The 21414-nt window shown below is 38.6% G+C and overlaps 1 protein-coding gene across 1 annotated transcript in view; it reads right to left on the bottom strand.

The window, feature by feature from the left end:
* Positions 1 to 21414, bottom strand: part of LOC118822604 (kelch domain-containing protein 8B-like) — a 116008-nt gene that overhangs the window by 43872 nt on the left and 50722 nt on the right. The window contains exon 4 of the mRNA XM_036591760.1: positions 7607 to 7771. Within this exon, the coding sequence (XP_036447653.1) occupies positions 7607 to 7771 (165 nt within the window). The remainder of the gene's footprint in view (positions 1 to 7606; positions 7772 to 21414) is intronic.

Raw genomic sequence — 21414 nt, 5'->3', positions numbered from 1 at the left:
ACACAGTTCTGCTACCATTTTGTTTTCAGTTTCCTCACCTTAGCTGTCCTCATCCTACCTCTCTTTTTTGCATTCGCATTATTTTCTCATCAGTTATAATCTGTCTCTCTGTGCCTCTTGCTTTGATGGTCAATTTGCTTTTGGTCACTGGAGTTTGAAGCTGATATGATTAGTTGATTCTGTCAATTATATGATAGTAGTTACATCAACATTGACCTGAAGTTCAGTTTTTCTAAAAATTTGTGAATATTTTGTACATTTTATTATATTTATTTTTTTTATTTAGTTTTGGCCACATCTGTGGGACCCCTGAAGATGAGGGCTCATGTTGACAACCCCCAACAGCCCCATGCTCCTGCTGGCTCCACCCCTGACAGAAATGTATCAGGAACATCTAAAGCTGGTCAGGATGCTCACTGCTAGGGATGTAAATGACTAACTGATTAACTGTTTACTGACAAATACACAACTGTCTGACCACTGCTATTGGATAAAAAGTTGTGTTTAATCAATTTCCAATAAACAACCATTCTTATTTGAATAGGGTTTTCATTCACGTTAAGAAACGTTTATGAAATGCATGTATGATGGTACAATAAGCAACTGGTTCTGTAAGACCCTAAAAAATAAATCAGCTAAAATAGTGGTGTTTGATACTATTGATGATAGTACCACAACAATTTACCATAACAAAAGCAAACACTCACTAGTGGTAAGACAGACAACGGTTCCATCCATGTTCTCTGAGAGAAAGGTTGATGGACGGTACCATGAGGAAATTCCACATAGGTGTGATTTTGAGGTGGACAGCGATGACTCCTGAGGGCTACTGAGGTACACAGAGCCTAACTGCAGTAATGGCATTTATGTTTGTTTTAACTTGGCCTAGTAATGAGTGGTAATTATAACTTCAGAACTTTGGAATATACAGTAGTATATACAGTATACAGTGGAACATTTAGTGGTCCATCACTGTGCATTCGAGTCATTTTGTCAAATTTTTGGCTTGCCGTCATACAATCATGAACACAGTTGTCACAATGGCTTTAAACACGGCTCAGATTTCAGAACCAGAACTATTGGTTTTACAACTGATATTTTGATGGGTCACAACCCTAATCTCAGGTTTGCTGGTTAAAAAATTAATCGCTTACCAATGATGGTTGGTTGCTAGTCCAAATAGTCAGCCAAAATTTGCCTTCCTACTTTTACATTTACATACTGTAGCTTTCAGCAATATTAGCATTCAGAAGGCCTATACTGTGATAATATATACATATATTTTGTAGCCCTAGTGCCTGTGTGTGTTGTGTATGTGTATCTGAGTGTCTCACTGTTGCTGTATGGCTGGCCAAGTTTGAGAGCTCAAGAATCCAGAGCAGGAGCCCGCCATACAGCACCACGAGCTGCAGCCTAATGCGAGCAAACCCTGTGACATTCCTTACACGCTTCTATTTTCTCTCCTTTTCTACTCATTCTCTCTCTCTCTCCCGGTTCGCTCATCATCTCTCTCGCTCCTTCTCTCTCTGTCTCACTGAATGTGGTATATGTCTGATCCCCATCCAGCTCTGGCACCGTTCAGAGCCCACTGGGACAGAGAGCGGGGGGGCAGCGGAAAAACACACACAGGGGAAAAAACAAAAGCAGGAGCGTGGCAGAGAGGAGGAGGAGGAGGAGACAGACCTGTCTGAGTAGAGAAAAGAGAGAGAGAGAGAGAGAGAGAGAGAGAAAAAGAGAGAGAGGAGGCATAGGCCGTCTGGTCAAAGTGGACTTAATATTCATGACCTCTTCAGCTTTTCTCTAATTAAACTCTTTCAAGTCTCTCGGCCGCCTGGCTTCAATCATTAAAGCTTCATCAGTCATTAAAAGAAACTGCAAAAAGGAAAGATACACAAAGACAGTGGATGAGAAGAGGATGAATAGCAAACACGTATGCTCAAGTGCATCTGGTCTACGCCAAGCCTCGAGTCTAACAGTTCTGAGGACAGACGGGCGGGCAGCAAGCCGTATGCACGTTTGGCGAAGTGCACATACGCACACACTCATTTTTTTTCGACTGCCAGACTTTCAGAAGCCACCAGCGAATACATCAGGATGAAAGCTGCACTGAGTGTGCAATATATTACAGAAATCAGTGCGCATTTCAGTGTATGGTAATGGCGCAGTTCATTAGCTAATGATGTTTACAGGCTAAATGTTTGCTGTCTGGTTGGAAAAATAGGGTGGAGCAGATGATAGGCTTATGCATGTGAGTTTGTTTCCAATTTAGATCAGTGGACTCTAAAACTCCACAAGCATGGCCACTCAATCATGGTCCCAAGGCACAAACAAACGCATTACCAATTGCCCACAACGTTACAGGCTAGAAAAATGCTCCCAATAAGAAACTCTCCTAATAACTTTTATTGAAAAGCTTTCGTGTAAAACAAGGTCATCGTGTAGTCCCTCACTGTTCACAGACAGCAAGCCTACCTCCTCCAGACTCACACTGGGGATCCTATTTTGGGAGACGGCTTGTGTGTGTCACTGTGGATGTAGGGAGGAGGGTGGTGGGAAGGGGGGGGGTTGGAATGATTTGTTATTGAGTCCATGCCGTCGGAGTGCAGACAGAACCTGCGGGGTCGCATCCCAAACCGCATCTCCATAAATAGAGTGTGCTCCCATCCAGGCTCATCCCTCATGCACAGCCTTAATGTGATTCTGCCATTGCTCTATCTACAGCCCGGCAGACCCCCACAGACAGAACCGAATTAGGCTCAATTTGCCTGTCTGCAGCTCCCCCACTTGCTGAACAAGTTAGTAGAAACTTTTCTCTGTCCGACTCTCAGCAATGTTAACCTTTAGAAGTCGCAGTTACAGTTGTATGCAAAAGTTTGGGCAACCTTGGCCAAAGAACACATTTAGTTGCTTTTTCAAGTGAAAATAAACACAACCCTCACAGCAAACTATTTTAAAAAAGATTTTTTTCCTGTTAATGCTGATATTCAATTTCTTTTCAATTTGATTTGACTTTAAGAAATTAAATGAAGTATTAAAAATCATTGAGGCATGTGTAAAGGTTTGGATACCCTTCCATTGTAAAGTCTTAGAACTAAACTACCTTGCTGGGCTTTAACAGACTCATTAGGACTAGTCATGCAGGTCAAGAACTGTCATTAAGAACTGTCAACTGATGGCAATTCCAGAGCGTAATGACTTCCCTGACTCTTCAAACCTTATGCTAACACTCCGCAGCCATGGGCCCCTCTAAGAAGCAGGCTGATGATCAGAAAATTAAGCTAACTGATGCCTACAGATCAGGGGAAGGCTATAAACAGGTGTCAAATCGCTTTCAGTTTGCAATTTCCCCTGTCCAAGTGCCATTAAGAAATGGTAGTTAAGGGAAACTGTGGAAGTCAATGCATGACTGAAAAATACAGTCTACTATATGTCGTTCAATAGTTTGGTGCAGAGGTTGTGTTTACTTTTTTCAGTTTAAAAATAAACATATAAATAAATGATTTGGCCAGATCATACTTCTGCAAGCAACTGTGTATCTGCTGATAAAAGCATAATGTGGTTCAATATAGTGACTTCGTACCTGTAGCTCACTAAAACAAGCAGAAAAATTCTGTTGGAAGAGCACCCTGTAACCCTTAAGTAGCTTTATGTAGTTTTCACTAAACTATAACACATTTAAGTTTCTAAGCAGAAGAGGACATATTTTAACATGATTTGAATTTGATGAAAAGTTATCATGCATGTATTTTTTTTTAGCAAAAAGAAGAAAACATCTTTTACGTCTTTCGTATTTCATCGAAAAAAAGTCCAGTGCAGATCTAAACCTGATCAATTAGATCAGTAAATGTAATTCGCATTTGCACAGTTCACTACATAATTAAATATATAATTATGCAATTCCATTTGAGTAGCATTACAAAATGAAAGTAATAACTCTCGACTTCCACAAGATAAAGAACAGCTGAGGGCCAAAGTTAGAGAGAAAGATAGAGAACGGAAAGAAAGGAGAGAAGTGATTACAGCCTGGTCCAAATTCAGTAGGAATAATGAGATGTGATGTCAGACCAATCTGTGTAAGTCCTCATCAATGATACAAAAGCAGGTTAAGTGTCTCAAGCATGACGACGGGAACTATATAATCACTCCATTCATTCGGCTCCCTCCATCATCCCTCTTCTCATCTTTCTCTCATATCCCCCTTATTCTACCCTCACTCAGTTGATCAGAGGGCTGGGATGGGCCCTAAGCTCTGAGCGCATCATTCAGCTGCAGATCAGAGCAGTACTCTCAGGGAGAAGGGTGTATCTAAGTTTGATTGAGAAACTCAGAATAGTTTGAAGCAGTGTGTTTGTGCATCTACGGCTCATTTCCTTCTGTACCTCTGGGACCTCTACAACATGTTGGTGCAGAGCACATTGAAGAAAATGGCTCATATACAGGCAACTCTGCATGAACAACTGGCTCATGTCTGATCACAGTCTGATTGGCAGCACTTTACACTGTGACGAAAAACAAACAAAAACGTATTTTCACTGTCAAACTTTACAGAAATAGAATGTAAATTCACAAAAACAAATGATCACCTTCATTTCAGAGACCTTTTTGAGGTTATCTTAATGGTTACTGTTATCATTATGGCAAAATACTGCATGTCAGAACAACTAATTGAACTTGTGAAATTGCTGAATTTGCTGGCACCCCTGCCGCCAGACTTCTTGTAGTTTTTTTACAAATTATTTTTACAGTCCAGGCTAGGTTCACAGTAAAATGTGGTCCAAATCCCATCTTTTTCTTCATATATGACAGATTTTTTTGTGAGTGACAGTGTGAACAGCAAAAAACACACTGAATCTGACCATTTCCATTCCAACTTGGGCCATTTTCATAAGCAGTAAAGAAATATATATATATATATATATATATGAGATACATGGCAATGTCTGAACAGAATGAACAGAATAAACTGAATTCATGCAACTTGTACATGAATCCAACACAATCCTCATCATAATGGCGCAGGGCCAGACCTCATCATGTCATCGAAACGCCTGTTACTATGGTTATGCTTCGTGTCCTTTGTTCTGGAGCAGCAAGAAAAGCACAGGCAGTGTGAATATGTAAGAATGGAACCTTTCAATGAGAGAACTAACAGCTATTCAAACTCAACTTTACTTGAAGAATAGTTTAAAAAAAGAGGAGCAAAGGAGATCAGGAAGCTTCATACAGATCAAATGCCTTTAGACAGTGTCATATTATGTTTTGGCACCGAATTTGTGTCCTTTCCTAGCATCCTTCTTTACAGGTAAACAAAAATAACTGAGCTTCCTTTCTCTGTTTGATCAGCTTCCACAATTAAAACCAACAAAGAAACTCACCATTGTTTACATTTTTTACTTTGTTCAGTATCAGTACCTACATATCAAAGTTTGATGTTACACAAAAGGAGACAGCTGCATTTGTTGGATAAGCGTGCCAGCTGGCTTGGTGTTCTTTGCGGATGTGGGTTTGTTCAGGAGCGTGATCTGTCCAGACTGGTGTCAGATATAGTTCATATTAAAATGATAATGTGAATGACCAAACAATAAAATCAGATTTGCGTAGTACATTGGACCTGGGCCACTTTTCCCTGCAGTCTGAACAAGGCCTTATATTCAGAGTTGATTCAAGTATATTTTAATGGATTGATATCAGCAATATTAAACCTTATCCATATGTAGTCCTATTTAATACCAGTGCTCTCTATTTTCACCGTCATCATAGAGATGCCACAAACAGACTTTACACACAAATTGCATCAGTTGCAAATTGCACATTTTCAGAAATTAACAAGCGGTTTATATGTATGCAGTAGTAAACTATTTTGAACAGCCCAACAGTCACATGTAAGACCTGCAATGCCAGTGTCTTGACTACAATTATGCTACCTGCCTTTTTCCAAAACATGGTTAAACTAACTGCATGAAAGTGTTGAATGCACAGCTATTACAGATTGTGCAGAAACAAGGTATTCAAAGTTGAGAAGAAGAAGTAGAAGGAGTTGGCTACCTTGCATGTTAGAGGAACCTGAAACATGAACACAGCGTAAAATACTTACTTCACACCAGTGGTCCAAAAAACAAAAAATATCATTACAGCAGAGTGAGGAAGCCTCTGGGTCCTATAAGCCTTCAATATGGCCTAATTATTTCTGCAAACTAACTAAAAATACATGTCTGAAATATTTCGTTTATTTAATCATGCTTGTTGTACTTAAAGTGCAAGTATTATAGTGTTAATCTTATTTCATCATTAAGTTTTGATTTATAAACAAAAGGATTAAAATCTTGAAATGGAAAATTGTCCACTTGGGATTTTTTCCCTGTGGTATCTAGGTAAAAACAGCTCATTGGTTAGCACTTCAGGAGCTTGACTGAAGGCCTTACATGTTAGATTAACTACCAACATAATTAGGAAGTAACAATGGATTCAACCAATCATGTTTTGATTTTGAATGAGTGGGACTAATTTTGTAAGACTAAACATTACTCTAGGTCTTAGACATGTCACAGACTGCAAATACAAGCTGTAGTCCACCCAGGTTTCGGTCAGTTGTTAGAAATGGAAAACAACGGTGGCAGCTCTATAAGAGCCACTGTAAAAATATAAAGGTAAAAGAGCATAGAATAAACTGTATGGAATGTCTTTTACAAGTGTCCATGTTTAATCTAGAATGGCGGAAACACGCACCAGCATTACCTTCACACTAAAATATTAGAAACTATTGGAAATCCCATAGGGGCTCTGGCAGAAATTGGCATTATTGCAGAGGTGGGTTTTCTTCTCGTCAACTTTTGACATTTACGGCCTGAATTTTGTACCTTGCCCAAATTAGACTGGTCTTACAAATTCTGAATGTAAAACGTCCACCACACAGCAGTAGTGTTTGTGAAAATATCAGCAATTATTTAATAGTAAGTGACTTGATTGGACAAAAAGCTTGATTGAGACATCTCTAACTGGCTTATGTCATCGCCTCTCACACACACACAGTTCCCACAGACATGCACGCACCTACTCACAGTGCCATAGAGTGGCAATTAACCTACACTACAATGCCTGAGTCTTCTGGAGGACTCCCTGTGATTCAGGCAAAAGACCAGCAGTAGCAGCTCCCATTCTGGCTTTAGTGGATGTGGTTTCTCTCACCAGGGATGGCAAAGAAAAAAAACTGCAGTCCCTCTGCTGAACATTTTAGCTTCTCTAAGGAGCAGCGGGTCCCTAGAGCCGGCAATCAGCCTTAGTACAACACGAACAATTACCAGGTGTTATTATCCTGTCTGCCACACCGCCTGAATATTGTGACACCGTCTAACACAGAAATCAGACACATTATAATTACTGACTACTGCGCACTGTCTGAGAACCAAGCTTCCATATCTTCATTTATATATGTAAACACTCACCCACAGCAAGGAACGTCATCAGGTAATGTATGCTTTAGACACTGTGTGGGTGGACTATTTTCTCATTGCCTCGGGGACAAGCTTGTTAAGCAGCTTGATTGGTTGATGAAAGGTCAGTAAGGCTCTTCTCAGTGATCTGATTGGCTGAGAGTGGGCAGGCTTACCAAGAACATAGATCTTGTTTCCGCGCAGGAAGGAGGAAGCTCCATAGCGAGGCGTGGGCATAGAGGCCAGAGACAACCACTGGTCCTTCACCGGCTCATAGACCCTCACAAAAGCCTGTGGGCTGGTGTCTGATCCCATACCGCCCAGCGCATACACCTTTCCATCTGAGAAAGAGAAAGAAAGAGGGAGAGAGCGAGAGAGGCAGGGAGACAAAGATAAAACTGTTAGTTTTTCTACAGTACCCGGAATGTTATTTCGCCAATGTGGATAAACAAATAAATGATACTGTAGATGTCTGAGGGAATATGAGTCACTCTGTTTACAATGAAAGTGGTCTCTCCCTCATTCTCTCCTTTTCAGGGCAGTTTAGAGTTATGAGAATCTTCTGAAACTCCCGCTATAATGTGTGTCCACTCTTAGGATTTTTTCTCCTCTGCTCAAGGAGATCAATCATTAATTACAATATCTTCCCAATAACTTACCCTAGAGACAACACTGTGGACTATCATTAGTGTTAATTACCAACAACATGGCAGACAGATGGATTTTAATCCATATCATTGGGTGTCTGGTATGTAGCTTGGTGAGTTTTAACACCCACAGTGCCATCCTGTTTCTTTTGCCACACAGATGCTGTATTACCTGTTACAGTAATATGGCAGGCTCACACTAAACAAAGTACATCACTTTATAAGAAGAAGATTTCTTCCTTGTCTTCTCCTATAATAATGCAATTGCTCAATACTTCACTTGAAGAAATAATAATGGCTCAGTGATCTCAGTTTCACTGCAATCATTGCTAAGTACTGCATCCAACAATAAATGATAATAATAATAATAATAATAATAATAATAATAATTACGGAAGCATCAATACCATTTTTTTCAGACAGAGTACGAGTACATATATTTTTTTATTACTTTAGTACTTTACTTTAGTACTAGATACTGAGTCCGAAACCATACTGAGTAACCTACGTAAAATTAAGTAGTTGTTAGAATAAATGAGTGCAATGTATATTAACAGTTAAATCATTAAAATCTAGCTGATATTAAACGAATGCATTTGCTAGCTATGTTACTTTATTTACTTTGGGTTGAGTAGCAGTAGAGAAGAGAGGGCTTGATCAGAAAAGCGCTTCTGTACAGCTGTAAGTAAAGTGTGATTCATAGTTTTGAATCCCAATCTGTCTCTTTCCACATCAGTCTCTGTAGCACAATAATAGCAAGAATTATATCTGAGGCTAATGCAGCCAAAGAGCTCGCATCCCAGAGTCCCTTGTTTGGCTGGTTTAGCTGTAGTTGTCCTCTAAAGCCAGATATACACTGCGATTTTAGACTCACACTGTATGTTTGAACAGACAATCATGTACAGACAAAGCCAACGATTTATATATTCACATTGTACAATAATGCTCCGTCTGATTGGCCTGCTGTGTGAAATGCAGCCTCTACAGATAGCTCTGTCCATGAACAATTTCAAATAAAGCCTTTTTTAGTCAAAATAACACACTGCACGCAGAGTACAGAGCAGAAACACTGACAGCAGCTCAGCTAGGACTGCGCACTGAAGCTAATGCAGGTGGTGATGTACACGGTAGCACAGTACAGTCTTTACAGTGCTTTACAGACAGCTGATAACACATAATAGTAATAGAAGTATTATGAGTACTAAAATCAGACCAAATTAAAAAGACAAATAATAAATGTTGCCAGTGCAGTTCTTTCATAAAGGGGGTGATATGAACTCTCTCTTTTTTTTTAGTTAGCCTTATGTTTCTTTTATATAATGGCAGAAAAAAAAACACAGAAAGCTCCAATTCCAAAAGAGAATCAATTGTAAAAACATGACTGAGGCATTAAGAGTCAGTGTTACTTAAGCATGTCTTTAAATAAGTTCTTAAGGATAAAGTTTAATGCTGACCTATTTTACTACGCAGCTACTACAGAAGTAGATTTTAATTAATTAAAGTTAGGGTTAAGGATAAGTTGTATTTTTATTGTTATTGCAATATGAGTTTCGTTAGAGCAGTGATGACAAAACATATCAAATTACTTCACACACACAGCAGCAAAGAGACCTCGCTACATTACTGACACAAACCATTAGAAGCCTACTGAGTGTTTCTGTGCGCTGGGTTTGAACCCTGTTCTCCTATGTGGGAGCACAAAAACACATCAAACATTAGGTACTGTGCTTTAAGTGTACAAGGCAATAATGGATACTGTCACAACAGACATATTTAATAACAAAACCAAAAATAAATAAATGAATAAATACATTCTTGTGAGTTTGTATTTACCCTGGTGTGGTGTTGATGTGTTTGTTACTCAGTGGACTGGTGAACTCACTACATTATTGTTTTTTTGAAATCAATCCAGCCATAATCATTTATGTAAAAATACCAGATGACCAGTGGCCAGCGTAGGGTTCTCCTTAAGCTGTAGCCAGTCAGCAGCCTGTCCATGTTGTCCACCCTCACATACACACACACACATATACAAACACACACACACACACACACACTAACAGCAGGCCATGTAGAAGAAGAACAGAGTGAAGGGACACAGCACCTCCACACGTTTATTCCCCGCGGCACTGAAGGCACTGAAAATGTGTTATTGTATATGTTATTCACAGAAAATAAAGAAAGGCCAAAGAATCTGAGGCTGAAGCAGTAATAAATTGCATCATTTTTTCTTTTGGTAAACATTGAAAATGGGTCCCGCAGACTGAACAACACACAAAGTTAAAAAAAAAATCTGTACTCACATCACATCCAGTCAGTGGCACTTCTCCTATTGGCATTGTGATATGCGACAGCTTTACTGAATGTCACGTTTCATGTCAATACCGCACTGCCCTAATGAACGGGGTCATCAGCTACGTCTCTCAACGTCTAACTAGGTAAGACAGGGGTACACGAAATGAAACCTGATAACTACTGACCCTCACATGTTCGATTTATCAACAAACCCAGGTCCAATCACTGTGAGAGATATGAAAAATGTCATGCCTGCAGGAATGCGAACAGGCCAAAAAAGAATCGATTGTGAAAACATGCTGACTGGGCCTTTAAGAGCCAATGTCATTCAAGCTTGTCCTTGGAGAAGTTCCTAAGGAGAAAGTTTAAAGCCGCACAGTATTGACATTAGAATATGAATGAGGGGAGGGAGAAAATGCCACGTCAGCAGACACACACAGTGCTATCCTGCAGCAAAGCCATGATTTCCGTGCCCGGCAGAACAGAATGTGTACATGTGAGGGAGAGAGTGAGGAGGAAAGTAGAAAATCCTAGGGTTTAACTGAAGAAGAAACAGTCAGTGTTGTTATGGCACGAACCCACAGCCTAGACAAACAGGAGCATCAGCAGGAAGTGAAGACAGAACTGGCCTGCACTTCTGAACTCGCTCATCTATTGAGAGACACTGCGTTTCTAGTTTACCTCTTCCCCTCTCTCATACACACCTCCAGAGGAGCAGTAGTAGTTTTTGCTGACTCAGGAGTCTGCTCTGAGCTGGGACAGCGGTCTGTGATCACAGCTCAGCAGCTAACAAACGAGCGAAAGGGAAATGCATGGGGGCGTAAACAGGGCGGGAGCAGAGAGACCAGCACACAGCAATAAAACTCCCACACTACTGCCAGCTGCTCAGCTGGAGCCACAGTATCTACTTCAGTTATGAGGCACATTCTCATTGTGAAGATGTGTGCTCCTCCTCAACTTCCATCCCTCCGCAGGAAGCATGTTCAGAGTGATTTTAGACACACCTCACACAGGATTGCACGGATACTGACATCATACTGGCACTTAAATGCAGTATCAGGGTTGGTGATAAAGATTCTGACGCAAAGAAATGGTACTGAGTGACAGTTACAGCCAGAGTTAATATTAGTCTGGGTTGTCATCGAGGGAGCGAATGTTAGAGAGAGTCTCCTGGGGTAATGACAGCCTTTAGCCTTGGTTTAATGTGTTTATCTCTTGGTTTATCTCTGTCAGTCAGTTGCATCAGACAGCGTTGCGGTCTCGCGGCCTGTTGCTTCAATTAAGCTAAGAAATCTGCTGACAACAGCTGCAAATGACAGCTTGAATGAGTGTAATATTCACTAAACTCCCACAGAGTCTCACACTTGGGGATGTAAAAGAAGGTGTACAGGGCCCATGTGTGAGACAAATTACTTGAAAAGTTCAGGAGTAAAACAACATTCAACACAATTTGCAGCACAGACATCTTTGAATAATGGTGGTGCAAATAGAGATAAACACAAGAAACACCCACTAAAGTCATCACAATGCATGATATGTGAAAGTGGAGATTTCACAGCAACAGGAGGATGACGCACAAGTGAAATTTAATGAGTTTCACCACGTTTTAAAGTCTTGCTGATAGAAAATTAACTAAATAACCTAAGTGTCTCATGCCAGTCCAGTAAAGGTAACATTAGTCTACACTTTGGAAAACAGGTAATCTAATGAAATTTCAGTGATGTTTAGTACAGTGTAGTAAAATTAAGCCCCACTGAGGCAGCAATTCAATAAAAGAATCATAAGGTTTCAGGTTAACACCGTTTAGTAATCCCCAGGAGGTTAAAAATAGTTTCAATAGTTTTAGTTTGCTTTTTAGGACAAAATATAATGTGGTTAAAGATAAAATGTGTAAAATATACAAGCCATAAAATCACAAATTTGCCAGTAGTTAATGCCAGCCACACACATAGTGATGGCAAAATCGTGCCAGTGATTTATCTGTCACCCAGGCTTTTAAGATATGCTCCACACAGAATCATATAAATGATGACAAAATTGGAAACAGATAAATGATTAAAAATCTGCTATAATCCTAAAAATAAGAAAAGAGATGAGTTACACATGAAAAATAAATATAGCCACTAAATAACAAGCAAAAACTTATTATACAGTTTTGTATAAATGTTGTATTTATTTTATTTAATGTTTGGATACTTTTGGAAATAACCAAAACTATAATTCTTGAATTAAATCTTTAGATTCAGCAAAAATGTCCACTGAGAAATACATGCAACTGTAAACAAAAGCAATTTTATATTGCAACTGTAAAGTTTTGAATTCAGGTTTCTAGATTTGTTTATATATTCACTGGAACATGTATTAGTCGATTACTCAAAACAGCCCAAAAATAGTCAACAGATCAACTGATTATTGAAATTATTGTTAGCTGCAACCCTACTTAATTTATACTCTGCCCTACTCAAAACAAAAACCAATAATAAGAGCAAATATAATGTAATAGTTACCAATACTCAGCATATTGAGTATATTACAAAGTATCCTGTATTGTCATTATATCAGTATTAGTATTTAACCAAACCTAAGTGGGTGAGAAATCAGTTAAAACCAGCATATTAGAATTCAAAACATGTATGAAGTAAATTACTATTTATTATTCATTCATTCATAGAGAGAAATATGATTTTTGTATTTATTTTGTGGTATACTGTTGGCTTAAAAAAAGTCTCAGAGGACATTACTGTATTATCATCACTTTTAGACATAATAATGTCTGTCTATTCCATCTTTTATGTGTGTGTGTGTGTGTGTGTATGTGTGCGTGTTTGTTCATGAAAAGAATAGAGGTGGGTGTTTTCAAAGGAAATGCTTCACAGGTGTGATATGTAAGAATCCCTCTGGTTTTAAAATCTTGCGGCGGAGCTTACTACAACTTCAAAAGGTGTCTTTTATAAAGGGTTTCATTGTCTGACCCCATTTTAAAACAATGCGACAGCCATCTAGAGATGCAAATGACTGTTAACAAAATATGGTGCCAAATGATGGCAGTTTAAATCTAAGCACTCGCGTCCTGTGATCAAACAACACTCATGCAATCTGAAAGGTAACATCTTACCATCAAACTGTCATACATCCATCACGTAGTCAGAAAGAGCAGAATGCTTTTAAGCTAGATTTCCGGAATATATATGAAGCGGATGGAGCTGAACGTTAATCCATACTAAGACAACAGCTGCTACAGTTATAGAACAGTCTGTCATGCATGTAGAATAACGGTATCATATGATGTAAACAAATTCTGTGAATGTTTATAGCTTGGATTGAGGACAGGATTAACATCAGGCCCTATTCCATTTGGCTGGATATGGGGTTGATGTCAGACACTATCCTTTAGCCTATGGCATCTGTAATATTAGTAGCCATGTAAGAAGCTTTGCTTAAACCTTAATAGATGCACCTGTTTCTGGTAATAACAAAAGCATGCTGTAATTTGAACTATTTCTCACTCATAGTTATTGAAACAATTGGTAAAAGTCAGTTGAATGTGCAGATTCAAAGCTTTTAATTGTTACCACTCTAATGTGTACAAGTAGAACAGATTATTTTATTATGACTTGAATCTGATGAAAACCTATTGCTGTCCAAATATCCTTAAGGCTGGCTTTACACAGTCAAATTGCATGCAACTTTAGTTGCTTGAACCGGACATGAAACTAAATTGCACTTGAGTTCCACAATGTAAAGTGTCTTGCAACTTATTTTAAACTCAACTTTGCGGAACAGCCAATTAAAAAAAGCCACTCAAAACAGAGATAGGACATCACATTGAACAACATACTTCAAAACCACTGATTTCACCAGATCAATGGACACTGATAAACCAGAAAAAAGCTTACTGGGCAGATGAAAAGGCGATAATTATGATAAGGCATTCAATGCAAACAATTGTAACAGGCCTAGAAGCTAATCTAGAGGAATAACAGAATGTGATGAGTGCAACACTGATTGTTTGTGAGTTGCTTAATGTAACTGTCAAGTTGCACAGCAATTATATTTCAGGCAACTCACAACATGCAACTATTTGGATGAGTTCACAGTGTAAGCCTAGGCTTACAATTTTGCCACATTTTTGTCTTTGCTTTAAATCAAATAGAAACCTGTCAATGCAGAATGTACAGCAAACGGACAATTAATTCATTACGTAACTGTGTAATTAACATTTGTAATAAGTAGTAATAACTCTAGAATTCTAGGGGTTAAAGCTGATTGACCCAGTGAATCCAGTCTATAAGGCAGGAGAAAAGCAACTTTTCTGACATAGCCTGTCCTAGAGGCAATATCACAGGCACTTCAACAGACTACACTCTACGAGAGAGGATATCAAAGGCAGCAGAGTTCAATCAATATGAGGTGATGGCAGATAGCCACTCAATAACAAGACGAGAGATTCTGCGGAGTTCTGGGAATTTGGGTCCGGGAGCTCAGCAGGTCGCGGACTGTCCAGGGTGTGCACAGCTAGCTGTACCTTGTTTCCAGCATCCTTGACTGATCCTGTTCCATCTAAAATCCAATACATCTTCCACAGTCCTTTCATGCACTAACCCCTGCAGACTGTGCAGGCCAATCACTTATGGTCACTTCCAATTAGGGCCTCGGCTCTGATCTCTGCTTGTCTCGCTGGGAAAGTACATAGCAACCACACAAGCACCTCCAGACAATTAGGAAGTGTTGGTTTGACAGGGGATGCAAGAAACGTGACAAACAGCAGGTGTCTATCACATGCAAAAACACATATTAAAACTAATACATGTATATGTGTGAAATATGCACACATCTCATCCTACTATATGACTGAATAGTCTCCAAATGCAAACATCCATAAACCACACACACTCTATTTCACACATGCACACACAGCTGTTGCGAACATCCCCATATTGAAGAGAAGTCACTTTGTGTATGTATATATTCACTATTACTGTAGGTTTTAAAACAAATTTTACCTGTTTGTTGTACATTTATTGTGTTCTGTCACTGTACTGTGATGCTTGTATAGTGATATGTATTGTATCGTGAAGTTGCTGCCCAGCCCTTCAGCTGTACTAAGCTAGGCCCCAAATATGATCAGTGTAAGACAGCCATGATATCTAAATTAAACCCGATTATTTGGTTTAAAAAAATTACGTTTAATTAAATTAAAATGTATCTTCTCAATGAATTGAAAATCCATTAGATTCAACAGGTTTTTATTTTTTGTATTTAGTTTTTTTTTGCCATTAAGTTTTATTTTTTATTATTTGCCCAACTCAGTTGTATTATTTGGCCTTTTTAAATAAGCTGTCTAAATATTCATTAAATCACTAAGCCCCAAATAAAAGATATCAAAGAAATAAAGCGGTGGCAGGCCAAACTCATTATAAAGACACCAGAAGGAAAATCAAACGTGCAACAAACGACTCCTCCAAAGCAATAAATAATGAAAAACAGAGAGATCATGGAGATGCAGATCAAGAACTATTGTTTTGAGTAAAAGATGCAGAGAGATTTCCTGACATCAGTCAGGCATTGAACAATAGTGAAGCTTAATCCAAGTAAGCAGTCCAGACGGCACCTTCCCCAGCTCACACACACATATACACACCCACACATACTCCGCCAGAGTGGATTTTCTGAGCCGACTGATATTTGCACAGAGATCTGAGGAGGCAGAGGTGTGGTTTTTAATAAGCGGCTGTGGGACGACGTCTGTCGCCTCGACGATGGCCCCACTAACTGACTCTCTCGCACTGGCATTTCCGGACCACTTTGCTCTGTATCTTCACGAAGCCTGATCGATATTGCCCATCATTAGTAGCACTGAGTGTATGGATCTGATGACTACTAAGACATGCTCTGAGCGGTCAGGACCAGGAGGACGAGACAGCATCGATAGGCGCTGAAGGACAGGACCGTGGGAAAGCAGAAGCAGACAAAAGTGAAGAACAAAGCAAAGTCGATTTGCTTCTGTCACGAAACATGGCATTAGAGAGTCAAGTTAAGAGCTTTCAAATTCCCAGCCTTTCAATAGCGTACTGTGTGAGAGGTGAGGAAACACATCAGTCAAGGTCTTATCACAAAAACCTCAACCATGGAAGATGAATGAACAGGAAATACCCATTGAAATGAAATATTACGACAAGCCCTTTAGTTACGCAGGGAATAGGACAAATGACAAGGTTCTATACACTTAAAAATAAAGGGTTCTTCAGAGCAATCCCACAGTAGAAACAGTGCTGGTTCCCTAAAGAACCATTCAGTGGATGGTTCTAAAATGAACCATTTTGGTTAATGAGATGTGTGAGTAAGAATAGTCATTTTTGAGATTTGGACTGGAAAAATGCTACTTTTGTTCATCTGAACTCTTATTTCTCTTCACTTTATATTAATCAAATTAATAAATAAATAAATAACAAAACCAGTTAAACTGCTTGTTATACTGAAAATCTAGAAAAACTAAAAACCCATTCTCATTACCACAGCTGCATCACTTTCAGGAAAGACTGTAAAAACTGCAGAGCAGCCTATGGGATTTGTTGTAGGGTATCAATACTGAAGGCCACTGGCCAGCATTGATCTGTGCTGCAAAGTAAGGAGAAAGTACATGGGTAGAATGACAGAAATGACTTTGCAGTATTTTCTAGACTGCTTTTTCTGGCTTTGACAGGAAGGAAAATCAGCAGGAGAGTACAGAGCTGTAAACACCGCCTTTACAGGCACCGAGAGGGCAGCATTTAAAGCCCTATCTGATCGACCAGAGCCCAAAACCACGCTGTACAACAGTGTTTAAACTGCCATTTCCCCATTCACTGCTTCTCCTCCGAATCACTCGCTACATTTTTCTCTGTCTCCTTGTCTTTGTTTCCTTTTTTGCCTCTCTCAGTATTCTATATTCATTCATCTCTTCCTCTCTCAAGTCCCGCTATCACTACTCTTTCTTTGGTTTGCCATTTTTCTTTGGTCTTCCTTCTGTCTTTGGTTTTCATAGCTCAAAAATAATAAAATGCACCAAGGAAATTCCAAAAGACAGATTTCTCTTCATCTCTGTATTCCACTGATAGCTACGCTTGCTCTCCAGGCTGTGGATTAAAATGAGCTCTGAAGTGGCAATTTCACATTGACCTTTACTCTCTTAGTACTGTACACACTATGAGTGCACAAAAAATAATCTCTTAAATGTTATCACAATATTGGCTTTTGCATTGCTGATACTGCACAAGGCAGCATTATTCAAATGAGTCATCTAACCAATCACAAAACTGCATATTCTGTATAAATTGTATATTCTGCGTTCTGACCGATCTCAGATGTTCCAGATGAGTGTCTAAGGGAGCTTTGATGGATCAGGGAACTGACATGTTCCAAAAAAGTAGTTTTGGTCAAAGTAATGCAAACTGATCATTTATCATGTCAAATTAATGGATCACCAGTGACAAGATGTTCTAACGTCTAACTGTATGTACTGAATATCCTGTAATACAGTCAGTGTTGGGCAGAAAACGTACAAAAAAGTAGTGACGGCTGAAAACTGAACACACTACCATAAATGTACTCAGGAACATATTTCATTACAATACAACATGTTCAGATCACATTTAGAATACATAGTGATAAGGAACATAGGAAAAACTCAGCTGTTGCAATATGTATTTCATTTACATTGTTTCACGCTGTTATCGGTCGTCAGTTCTTCATTAATTGTTCTATTAAAATGTTTAATGAAAAATGCACTTATTTAAATTAAGTAAAAAAAAAAAACAGCTCATCACCTTCAGTCCATTTGCTGTTCACATAATCCCACTGCCATCTCATGAACTAATCAACAAAAATCACCTTATCCCAATAAGAACATCTTTCAAATGTGACTATAAAGTGGGAGGCTATATGATTTTCTGTTAAAAGCATGTATTTAAGGTGCCAAGAAACTCATTCACAAGTCCAGCACAACACTAATGCTAAGCTCAACACTAATCACTCGTGAACAGGTCCACTACTGAGGTTTAGTTCCATCATACCTTGAAAGAGCTAAGTAACGCTGAGATTAATAACTGATTCATCATATTTATTTATCAGTCTACTCAGGCTTTAGCAGGAACTGCAGAGAAAAAAAGCTATTTTTTGAGTTGTTTTTTAGAGCACATGTTTGCATATTGTGTGCTCATTTTAAAATAGTTAATAAACAAACATTGATGGTGTTTCTTTCAAAAATAGTACATATTTTTAAATGTAGTGTGTAAATATTCTGAAAAGTAAATGTAATGGTAAACATACATATTTGAATGGTGTAATACATCTCAACACTGAATACAATGCATTTGAGCAGCGGTGAATAATTCCTGTTTAATTGAGGTGTATCTGTCGCCAGTTGAGAGCTACTAAGTTTCAACAGCTAGAATTACATAACAGTGAATAAAAAATGCTAATTACAAATACCAACTATATGGCAATTTATCTTCAGCTAAAATGTCAGGATCACCACAGGCCTACATACACATATGTAAAGAAAAGTGCAAAAGAACAATCAAATCACAACAAGCTACCATTACAAACATAAGTGTGTTCAAGAGGTGAGCTGCCTAATTGTGGAGAGAGTGAAAAAAGCTTTTTTGACATCACAAATTTTGATGCTATTATGTATGACCAGGAGAGAGGCACTTGAACTGGACAAGGCCTTACTTGATATAAAAAAACACTATGTGTGTTTTGTGCTGTGGTTCTAGTTTTGTGCAAATCCACTTTGCCTTGCTCTTCTATCTCCCACAGAATTACTGTCATGTTTTATGTATAAGTGGGGCTGGTAAACAATCACAATGAACACAGCTGCAGCGCAACGGAAAGAAGAGCAGATGGGGAACTTAACCTTACCTAGTAAGTTAATTCAGCATTATTCAGTGCTAGGTTTTAAATTAAAATATTGAATAAACTATTCAATATTAAACTGAAACATTTAAAGTAAAACAGAAAAATTACCTAAATTATAATATTGTAAAGCATGGCACATCCCTACTCTCAGTACAGAATTTAAATCCAATCAATGTAAATATAATGCATTGCGTAATTCACCATATAATCAAATACAAATTACTGAGCAGTAAAGCAAAACGAAAGTAATAACTCTCGAGTTATATAGTGTAAAACTGCGGTAACAACTGAAAGTTTAAAATCCACACTTCAGCTTATTTCTTTTAGTTATGAGTGAGAAATACCGATCTGCATTTTATATATTCATATTTCATATTTCAATATAGGACTTAGGAGGACTAACCTCGCACTGACCTCTAACTGTCCTTCTGCATCTTAACAGATTTAAAGTACTTCATCACAACCACATCAGCTCTCCCACACCTCCCCCTCTTTCACTCCTCCAGACAAATAACCGATGACCAGTGCTACATACAAATGTAGTCCTCCACTGTACACACCCCCAACCTCTCCTGGCTTCCTGCCTAATCATTCCTTTAAAAATGCGCATCCTTGCCTCTCCACTGCAATCCATCTCTTCTCACGACACAAATTTTCAATTCCTCCCATCTATCCCTTTTTCATCACACCATACCTCCTTCTCCAGTTCTCTTCTGTTCATCTGTCTCTCCACCCACTCTCCCTGTGCAAGGTGAGATTAGCGGATGGAAGTCTTATGAGACTTCAGAGAACAAAAGACGGTTTAAAATCTCATCTTTTGCTCAAAAGATAGTTAAAGATGGCAGAAAATATGATAAGCTTAAAAAAAGGACTTAATCTCGTCTGTAATATTAGTGTCCTTAACAGCCCCTATCAGAGATAAAGATAACAATCTTTGGGTATTTGCTGTTCAGCTTGCCTTGGTTCCAGGCTGTCTTTCGGTAATGAGCACTATGTCCCATATCTGTATGCAAAGACATCTGATCTACAATCAGTTCAGAGGACAAGACCATTTTTTTTTGTTTCACTTCATCATATAAATCTGATTTAGCCACAAATGGAAAATTAAATTGCTTTCAAATGCGCTCTTGCCTAACAATTAGAGCTGATAGCATCTTAGACAGGTTGTTCAATATCCAATTACACACTGTGGGCTCTTCCTATAGAGCAAAAATAAAAGAACTGGCAAATGCAGTTCCTTATTGACTAAGCATGCATGGACAAAAGGACTTCCAAATACCTAGCGTGTGGTTGTGTTTATAAAATTTAATATCACAATATTTCAATATCAAATATTCAGTATACAATATTTTACCTAATATATCACAGCATCTTGGTATCAGAGGACATTTAAAATTTTAATGAACAAAGTTAACGAACACTTGCTTCCTTCTAACAGCTGAAAAGATGGTGTTGTCAAAATTAACCAGACAGAAATCAGATTTTTCAAAAGGAAAATTGCACTATTTTTTAAGGATTTATGTATTTTACCCTGTTCTTTAAAAAAAAGAGAACATCCAGTAAATAACATGTGCATACTAACCCCGCACTGCAGTTAACTAAGGGTATGTACGAAACCAGCTCACAAGCCTGGTATCTCCATTTTTTGAAAAGATCAGTTGCCCTTTATGATGTGTCAAAATTTCATGATGAATGCACCAACAGAATGATTTATCCATTTGCTTCCATTAAAAGGTAGAAATGTTTTCCTTGTACTGTAAACTTACCTTTCAGATTTGAGGTTTTGTTAAGACAGCAGCGATATGCATTTGTGGGAGGATCATGCAAAACTTGGCAGGACGGGTGGAGATGTTTATATGCATGTATCAATTGAGCAGTTTGCTTATTCTAAAGTTTGAGCAGCTAGCAGTGGCCAGTTTTACATTAATTTTCTCCGCCTTTTAAAACCAGTTACAAATTAGTGGCGCTGTTTCAAAGGAGTGCTATTACTTCAAGACTGAACTTTCATTTTCCTTTTGGCTCAACCTTTTTTTACGGTTCTACTGTTCTGCTGCGCCTTTAAACCCAGAGCCTCACGAGCGTGCAATTACTAGGTGGTGTGATGTACAGTTTGCGTGATGCTATAGCCACAGCAAATCAAATGT

Source organism: Colossoma macropomum, unplaced genomic scaffold (genome assembly GCF_904425465.1).
Source record: "Colossoma macropomum unplaced genomic scaffold, Colossoma_macropomum, whole genome shotgun sequence".
NCBI classification, from domain to species: domain Eukaryota; kingdom Metazoa; phylum Chordata; class Actinopteri; order Characiformes; family Serrasalmidae; genus Colossoma; species Colossoma macropomum.
Note: the sequence above shows the minus strand (reverse complement) of the source record. Positions and strands in the feature narration are given on the sequence as shown.